Source organism: Alosa pseudoharengus, unplaced genomic scaffold (assembly GCF_046254945.1).
Source record: "Alosa pseudoharengus isolate Yale_2024_CS ecotype anadromous, Long Island Sound unplaced genomic scaffold, YU_APseudo_1.1 YU_APseudo_1.1_scf_16, whole genome shotgun sequence".
NCBI classification, from domain to species: Eukaryota; Metazoa; Chordata; class Actinopteri; order Clupeiformes; family Clupeidae; genus Alosa; species Alosa pseudoharengus.
Genome location: NW_027468630.1, coordinates 20,874,660 through 20,884,089, shown reverse-complemented (window position 1 = coordinate 20,884,089; position 9,430 = coordinate 20,874,660). Strand labels below are relative to the sequence as shown.

Sequence of the window (9,430 nt, the reverse complement as noted above, 5' to 3'; positions counted from 1 at the left end):
CAGCATAATTGCAACACACAGTTAATGGTAAGTATTGATGGGGGCCATTTCAGCTGTTAAACTACTGTTCAACTACATTAATGTTATAGATTTATATTTGGGTTTTTATTTACAATGGTTGGTTTAACCCCCTTTTTGTGTGTATACAACCCCAAACCAGAAAAAGTTGAAAAGTTGGGACGTTGTGTAAAATGCTATAATAAAACCAGAATGTAATAATCTGGAAATCTCGTAAACTCATATTTAGTTGCCAGAAGGACACAGACAACTGTTGAAACATGTTGAAAATGACAAATTGGACTATTTCATGTAAAATATATGTTCATTTTGAATTTGATACCAGCAACACATTTCAAAAAAAGTTGGGACGGGCGTAACAAAATGCTGGAAAAGTTGTGTGATGATAAAGAAAACAAAAGAAGGAATGTTTCACAACTTAGGGTAAATTTCACTTAATTAGGGTAACTGGCAACATGATTGGTTAGGAAAAGGAGCAAGTAAAGATGTAGGGGTATTCATCACTCTGTGTAAGCAAATGATGAAACAATGTCATTTTCAGGCTTCTTAACATGAAATTTGCAAGTATTTGGGAAATTCATCATCATATATTTTCCATCAAATTTTTCATTTTCAACATTGTATATGTTTTTTGTATGTCCTATTTGCTGCTAAATATGGGTTTACGAGACTTGTATATTATCACATTCTGTTTTTATTTGCATTTTACACTATGTCCCAACACTTTCTGATTTGGGGTAATATGTAGGTTTATAACTGTGTGTGTGTGTGTGTTTCTGTCTTGAACCCTCATGTGTTTCTCTCTCTCTCGCCTCTCTGCCTCATGTCCACGAAACATACGGCTCTGACATGCATTTTCCTCCAAGCAATCAACAGAGCAAAAGATCACAAAAAGCTGTGTGTGTGAGAGTGAGAGAGAGAGAGAGAGAGAGAAAGAGAGAAAGTGAAAGGTGGCTGGAGGGTTTCATGCTATGTAAGTGTACTTAAAGCAATGGTTCGGAGTAATTTCACTCCAGGGTCCTTTGCACCATGACGCCGAGCCAAACACCCTCCCAGAACCTGTTTTCCCTTGGACGAACCCTGGTCGAGGCTAGGTAGCGCTGTCAGAAACTAATGACTTTCTGCAGGCGTAATGGAACCAACTTAGTATCTCGTAAATTAATATGGTTTGAGTACTACATGTATGCTTATGTATGCTGAGGAATTAGAATGTGGTGTTCCTGCACATATAAAAAAGTGTGTGTGTGTGTGTGTGTTGTTGTTGTTAGAATGTAGGTTTACAGCATTCCAGGCTTCAGGATCCACAGTGCTGAATATGGCAAGTCAGAGCATGCAAAGCGCTGAATCATAAATAGTCACACACACACACACACACATACACACACACACACACACACACACACACACAGAGACACACATATATGACCAAGCTTTTTACTTTTACTTTATTTATTTATTAGCGTTATAATAAGTGTTATTTTATCAGCAAATAAAAATGTTGACCTATGATTATGATCCAGACAGAGAGAGAGAGAGAGAGAGAGAGAGAGAGAGAGAGAGAGAGAGAGAGAGAGAGAGGGGTAGGCTGGCCTAGGGGATAAAGGTGTTGATGGGAATAAAGAGTCAGAGGAGACATGTGAACACTCACGCAAGGGAGGGGTTGCCCCACTGTCACTGCCAGTCAGAACACACTCACTGCACCAGAGACACACACACACACACACACACACACACACACACACACACACACACACACACACACACACACACACACACACACACACACACACACACACACACACACACACACACACACACACACACACACACACACACACACACACAAACACACTCAGCCTCTTATCAGATCCAGACCATAACCACGGCCAGGGCCTCGGTCCAATACACTCGATGCACCTTAGTTTCTCATTTGAAGGGAGGAGACCACTGAGTCTTTTCAAGCTATGTTTGAAATACCAAGAACATTTCTAATCAGTTCTAGTTTACAGGGCTATCTCTATGCTTCCATACTTTTCCTAAGGGGTTGGATATGAAGAAACAAACATGTTTGAATATGAAGATCCTGTAATTTGTCTGTGACCTTACAATTTGGGTTTCATGTCATCACAAGTTTATCTACACCTCACCGTCTCTCCCAGCCATACCCCACTGCATATCCTTCACCTGTGAGTACTTCACTATGCGGAAAGAAAATATCCTCATACAGGTCAGGTCTTATATGTCGTGTCAGTATATTCTTGTACTCAAAATGAAACACTTGTAAAAAAATGAAACACTTTTGTCAACACTATACAATTATTAATCAAAACTCTATTGTGTTGTCATATAACAAACACATCCATCATATGATCTAATTATGTTTGAATCAGTTACACACTAACGTAGTCAATGCAAAACACGTTTTACAAAACAGGCTTCCCTAGGATATAGTATATGCTTGATTTTTTCCAGAAATATTGTTAAAGTACGATTAGAGGATCATTTAGAGTACAATAATATACTGACCAAACATGATACATAAGACCAGACCTGTACATTGAGGATTTTCTATCCACATTATGAAGTACACTACAGTTTTTCTTCAACTGCTTGCACACAAAATCTTTGCATATCATTTTTACAGTAAACATATCACTTTAACCCCATTACCCCATATAATACCATAACCCCATACTAAATCTGCAAAACCAAACACTAACTAATTCTCAGTCTTTTACCTGAGTTTTCAATTTCATTAAAAAATTAAAAAACAATTCAAAACTGTCTCTTTCTCTTCCTCTCCTGTCCTGTCCTATCATTGCCTTGATTTCTGTTGTGACAACGTCACACCGTCACACCTGTTGCCCAGTGTTTAGGATGGTTGAGTTTACAGTTAAGCCCCTCAGTGTCTTCACATCTGATAGTTGTGAACAAACAATTTGTGTCTAAAGTAGAGAAATGTGTTTAGTGTTTTGTCTATCAATGTGTGTAGTGCTTTGCAAAAAGTGTGAGGCTGATGATGTGCTTATAGTTGTGCAAATCTGGGCAGATGTTTTGCTCCTTAAGGTTTCGTTAACTGTGGAATACTTTTGATTTTAGTGTTTAAGCAATCGTAAAAAGAACTCTAAGTAATTGAAAAAAATTGTAACATGATATTATCTTTTGGTGTCCCTGAAAGTCAGTGAGTCTGGTGCCACAGGATTTCCGCATGGCAGGGGCCTGTGTGTGTGTATTAGTGTGTGTGTGTGTGTGTGTGATGAGGCAGCCAGCAGAGGAAAGGGGTGGGTGTGTCCCCCGTCAGCTTTTGTGGGCAATTACGCGGCTGAGTTAGCGGTGGCGGTGTGAACGCGCCACGCTAAGCAAACACGTCTCGCGGCGCTCTTTATCCCGCTTCTGCCTCTCCGGACCCATCACACGCCTCAGCCGCCTCGCTGACAACACACAGATCCACTTAAAACATCGGCAGGGCCGCAGCCAGATTAGCGCAGAGGATGTGTTCCCATGGGTGGAGGGAAATTGTGTGTGTGTGTGTGTGTGCACTGTGCAGAAGAGAGTATGAGGGCCAGAGGTGACTCACAGAGGTCAAAGGGAAAGAGGGGGAGAGAGTGAGGTAAGGTAAGCAAAGGAAATGAGAACAGATAAATGAAAAGAGAGCAGGTGGTTGGAGGAGAGTCCGGAAGAGTCTGTTTTTCCCCTTTTGTCCCCATCAACTTGAGTGATTTCAGTCTATTTATTCACATCTTGTTTTATTCAGAGATGGTATAGTCTTAACGTTAATGCTTTTTGACATATTACAGTCTGGCATAGCACAACATAACTACTGAATACTGAATACTACTACTGAATAACTAAGACATTAATGAAAATAACACAAAAGTACTCCTGGCATTTTACCAAATTGAACATACATGGGAGAGGATATATCTCTTCAGCATATGTTTTATAGAAATATTCATGTGACTATAAAAACACGACCAAAATCTGAGAAAATGACTGATCTAAAAGATATTCTTAAACAGTGGGAAAAGTATTTGGTGTTATGATTGCCTAACAAGGCATGACTGGCTGGTCTCAGAGTGGCCCTAAACCTTCCTGTTCAACCCTGCAATGACTGTGGCGCCCCCTCTGGTAGAAACTTGCTCTGCAGCTCCTCCATCTCTCTCTCTTGTGTTGCGCCCTTGCTATACTTGACCGGGGCGGATGGGCTCACCCTCACTAGGTACTCCAGCAGCGGGTAGGTGAGCACAGAGGCAGCCAGGCCAGAGAGAAGCAGGTAGGTCTTGGTGGAGAGGCAGAGGTGGGGGCTGTAGCCGAACGCCATCAGGAATCCCAGGGACTCCCACAGGCGGTAGTTGGCGAACGCTGCCTCCGTGTGGTCAGGAAAGAGAACTCCATACAGAGCTGAAAAAGCAGCAACCAGTGAGAGGTTAGACCCTAAGGCACATTCACATATCAGCATGTGCTCTTTTAATCAGGGTTGTAGTTGTAGTAGCTTATTCATCATAAAATGTCTCAGTTTTTATCATATATCTATGCTTAGACATAGATGGGAAGCCTTTTTAGGGATTGGATGAATTGTTGTTAATTTTTATCACATCTGATTATCTTGAATGTCACTTTCGAATGAAGTATACTAAATACTGTGGTATCAATATTTTGTACTGTATGTGTAAACAATGTTTATGTAATGTATTGTATGTGGGTGTTTCTTCTGCACCATTAATCTGAGTCTGCCACACAGCATCAGCGATGCCCCAAAGGCCAGGGATCAAGAAAAAGACAACGAAATGGTCTGGATGAGGCCTCCAGAACAACAGCCCCATGGTGCAGCCAAAGTTGGTCAACGCAGCTGTGAGACAAACATAATAAATCACCCTGATCCTGCATTCATATGAGTGTGTACGCATCAATCATATGGATGGACTGATACTTCTACATTAAAGACTATTCTATTCTACTTCTACATTGAAGACTATTCTCTACATTGAAGGCTCAAATTTAGATGTATAAACACAAGAAAACAAGAGAGTGAGAAAGAGAGAGGGGGGGGGGGAAGACAGAGAATATGCCTAAAATACCAATGCTCGTAAGTGTATGGAGTTCACACAGTACAGTTAAACCTGCAGTGAATGTGACATGTAGTTAGCATACCCAGGCAGAACAGAGCGATTCTTCCAGTAAAGCGTGCTATTTTCCCAAACACAAATGAGAACAGGGAATCGCAAGCACCAAAGCACATCATGGTGAAGCCAATGTAGTGTATCCCCAGAGCACAGGTGACATAGTTCTGCAGAAATAACATATCACCTGTACAGACATCTCGGTTACCACTATAAAGGTTGCACATGTAGGACAGCTTATGGAAAAATTAGCCATATAGCCTTTTAGTCACATTAAAGTTAACCGACTTGAAATGTCATCTTACTTAAACTTACTATACTCTCACAATTTTCCTTGAATCTGTAATGTTTTCATTCCAATAACAAGGTATGCAATATCTAATAGTTCAGTACTCTAAACTCTAAATCTCTGGTCCTTTAATGAAAAGAGATGACATCTATGAGAGTACACACACTCACAGGTCCTCACCTTAGTATACTCTCCCCACAGGAAGCTCTGCTCGAGACCACTGTAGATTGTCATTGGGATGAGCAGAAGGAGCTTCCTGTCCCTCATGAGTCTGATGGTGGCCAGAAACGTGCTACAGAAAGGTTCTCTGTTCCCTCTAAACTCCTTGGTTACTTCTCTGTCAATGTTGTCCAGGAACACGGCCACTAGAGCCATAGCCAGAAGGCCCACACCTAAGAAGAAATAATCCACTCAGTTAACCGCTGTTAATGGAATTCATAATTATGGATTCATCATTTTTCATTATCAATTAATGAATTATTCATCATTAATGAATCATTATTCCACTACGTTAACTACTGTGTGTTCAACTGACTAAACTTAAAGATGAAATGTCTGATCAATTATACCCCCAAATGAGTAGAATATCCATTTTTGTATATGAATACAAACATTACTAAAGTAATCAGAATCAGAAATCTGTATGTGGAAGTAGTGTACTGAACATAACATAACTTAGATCAGGAGATATTTGCATTCTTACCGATATAACAGCCCATAAGTGTGTAGACTAGTTTCTGCTCAGGCCGAGTATAGTTCCCAGATTGGATGAAATCATCGGCACACAAGCCTACTCCACAGTACTGCAACTTTTCTTCTGGAATCTCAGCTTCGAGAAGACAAGCGTTCAGACTCTCAGTCAATACTCTCCTCCTACGTTTGGCATATACGTATTATCATGTGTACCATTAATACCCTGTATAACTGTAGTGGTTGGTCTCCATTTTATATGGGCAGTGATTAAACTTCAATCATAAATAGCCTACAATGTTTGCCCATGTCTTCTGACTGTTGCCACTATATGTTCTTTGTGCAACAGTCTGATAACCTGATGTTCAGACTTAGTGTAGGTTGTCAATACCAATGGTCAGGCACTAACTAAGTGAAAACTCTTTACTTCTCCATACTGTAACTGGGAGTACAGATGAGATGAAAGTAAAGTTTAGGTTAATGAGTCTGGTGTTCCTTACCAACATGTGTGTCTTGACTGAAGATTAGGGAGGACAGGAGGTTTCCCCACACGGCAGACGACTGGAACATGGCGAAGAAGATGCCAAAGTACTGTGTAAGGAGGTCCTGGGCTCGGCTGATGCCCCTCCCCTCTCTCTGGGCCTGCAGGTGGCCACTCATGGCCAGGTAGGTGCACTTGGCCGACCACAAGGGTCCGCCAGCCGCACCCAGCACAGCAGAGGTAGGAATCAGAGTCGCCCTGCAGAGAAAGTCTTTCTGAAAGGGCAATGCAGAACTATGCATTTACGCACACACAGACAAATATACAGAGAATCGAAAGCTAATGCTTATAAGTATAAGTATATATACTTTTTTGATCATCATAATCATAGACTACACTGCCATACTAATTGTACTATATAATACAAATATATGTTGATATTTTGGGAGGAAAATAACATTATTCTGTGTGAATGTGTGTCTGCTACTGTAGACATACTAAGACTGTGCCTGCTAGGATAACATTTTTTTTTTTATTAATCATGATAGAATTGTCTGTCAATAATCAACATTCAGCATTCTTTAGTGTTATTCAAACTGTCAGTGTGTGGAAGGGGTGAAGGAGTCCCACTGACCATACACAGTGGACAGAAATGAGAGTAAAGGTCATCCTGGCCAGATGTCTGTATGTGTATGTGTGTGAGAGAGAGAGAGAGAGAGAGAGAGAAAGAGAGAGAGAGAGAGAGAGAGAGAGAGAGAAAGAGAGAGTGAGAGAGTATGGGAGCACAAGGGTGAGGGAAAATGAGGGAAAATGTATTTGTGTGTGTGTGTGTGTGTTTGTGTATGTGTGTGTGTGTATGTGTATGTGCATGCGTGTGCGAATGTTATGTTCAATGGAGAGCGTCCATGCAGGATTTCACAGCTTGTGTACCAGCCTGGATAGAGGTTTCCACAGGAGTAGGTGACATAGCAGCCCATGGAGGCCACCATGGTCCACTTGCAGCCCAGGTTCTTGATGAGGATGGACGGCACAAACATGGCGGACAAGATGAGGGCGGCATAGATCACACTCAGACAGGTAACACCCATTCCCTGCTCAGCATTCAGACTACTCTGTCATCAAACATACACAGGTACGTTATTAATATACGTATCGTGTTATTTTGATTACTTTTATCTAAAATGTTTTACTGTAGTGTCATAGTACAAATATGTTTCTGGGACTTTAAAAAGCACAGGCTGATCTTCAACAAGTCTATCTAAAAAGAGGAAAAACTAAAGTTTGTCTCTGTAGGTCACATATGACCAGTGATAACTGGCAATTTTTTCTGTTTCTGTTCAAGATTTAATTGTTTTGACCATTTAAGTAATAGAGTTCAGTATACACCACAAAATAAAAACAAACAAACAAAAAAAAACAGTGCATAATCTTGATAATAATTTATCTTTCATTGTGTATCCTGCTTAAATAGTAAGGTTCATTTTATTCCTAAATGGCAATGAGGTTATTTAGATGGAATTCAGAAGAAGATTTACCTGCAAATTTGCAGTCTATACGTAGACTATGCATGCATGAGGTCATTTTGTTATAATGCAAAAGTACCAGGGTTTACCTGCAAGTTTTGTAAGCCTCCGTATGCTGTAAAAAGACATACAAATCCAAAGGACACCACCAGGACATTTTTCATATTCGGCCCAATCATCATTTCGACTGTGTTTGGAAGTACAGAGCTCCACACTCACTCTCTCATTCACACAAAGAAACACACCAGCTCTGTGTCTGATGTGTTCTTGTGCATAGCTCAGGGTTTCAACTGACACTGATCTGAACAAAGGTCCAATAAAGTTAGTTACAGACTTACTTGTGTGTGTGTATATGTGTGTGTGTGTGAGAGAGAGAGGGTGTGTGTTTTGTGTGTGTGTGTGTGTGTGTGTGAGAGAGAGAGAGAGAGAGAGAGAGAGAGAGAGAGAGACCCCATGAGTGTCATGAATAATCATTATAAGGAAAGTTTTGACTTCAGGAGCAAAGTGGTATACAATTTGTTGAACACCCACAAGGGGGCACTATTACCCTAACCTTGAGCTTGATGTCTTCTGCCTGCCTGAGTAGGCTAGTCAACAAACAAGTGATCAAAATCACTTTGAAGCTGCTATATTAAGAGGCCTTTCAGTATGTGTGTGTGTATATATTGCTATATTAAGAGGCCTTTCAGTAGGTGTGTGTGTGTGTGTGTATGTGTGTATATATATATATGCCTCATCCCAGCATTGAGAGAAGTGGTTGACTGAAATCAAGACGACTTCACCCAGAGAGTATGAAGGCTTTATTCTAGGGCTGTCAAAATAACTGATTAATTTCGATTAATTAATTTGAGAAAAAATAACTGATTAAAAAAAATAACGCAGATTAATCGATTCCATGTGACCTTTGACCCCGAGCCATTCTAGTCAGTAACCATCAGACTGATCATTGATTGGAACATTTACTTTTAAAAAACGGCCTGATGTTGATAAAAAATAAAGTGTTGATTAAAATAAAGCCCTCTGCAATGTCTGCATCAAGAAATTTGCATATCACTGGAGTTTGTCGCACATCAATGCAAAGAAATAGTGTAGACATTCAGGGGAGTGTTCATTTATTTTCATTGTGTCCCCTAGGTTATATCTGTGGCCATAAATGCCTTGTATGTGAAAAACTTCTTTCACTTTTGAATTGATTTCCTCAGCATATTAGGTCATATCATAGATTATTATGTCCATTATTTGAACTGAAAATAATAATAAAAGAGTTTTTGAACTTTAATGTCACTAATGCTGATTATTCAATGATTAA

The 9,430-nt window shown here is 40.2% G+C and overlaps 1 protein-coding gene across 1 annotated transcript; it reads right to left on the bottom strand.

The window, feature by feature from the left end:
* Nucleotides 1-4,114: 4,114 nt before the first annotated feature.
* On the bottom strand, nucleotides 4,115-8,303 carry LOC143125253 (protein unc-93 homolog A-like). Its single transcript, XM_076286594.1, has 8 exons — nucleotides 8,211-8,303; nucleotides 7,529-7,710; nucleotides 6,618-6,856; nucleotides 6,131-6,256; nucleotides 5,608-5,819; nucleotides 5,170-5,305; nucleotides 4,736-4,867; nucleotides 4,115-4,419 (listed from the first exon to the last, which is right to left on the bottom strand). The coding sequence occupies exons 1-8, from the start codon at nucleotides 8,301-8,303 to the stop codon at nucleotides 4,115-4,117; spliced, it is 1,425 nt and encodes a 474-aa protein (XP_076142709.1).
* Between the last annotated feature and the right edge of the window lie 1,127 nt (nucleotides 8,304-9,430).

What these genes read in the sequence shown, in the direction of transcription:
- LOC143125253 (XM_076286594.1), bottom strand. Translation starts at nt 8,303, where the DNA reads ATGATGATTGGGCCGAATATGAAAAATGTCCTGGTGGTGTCCTTTGGA. An exon ending in ACTTATGGGCTGTTATATCG is followed by an intron (nt 5,820 to 6,130) that starts GTAAGAATGCAA and finishes ATTTCTTCTTAG; the next exon opens with GTGTGGGCCTTCTGGCTATG. An exon ending in TGTGGGGAGAGTATACTAAG is followed by an intron (nt 5,306 to 5,607) that starts GTGAGGACCTGT and finishes TTATTTCTGCAG; the next exon opens with AACTATGTCACCTGTGCTCT.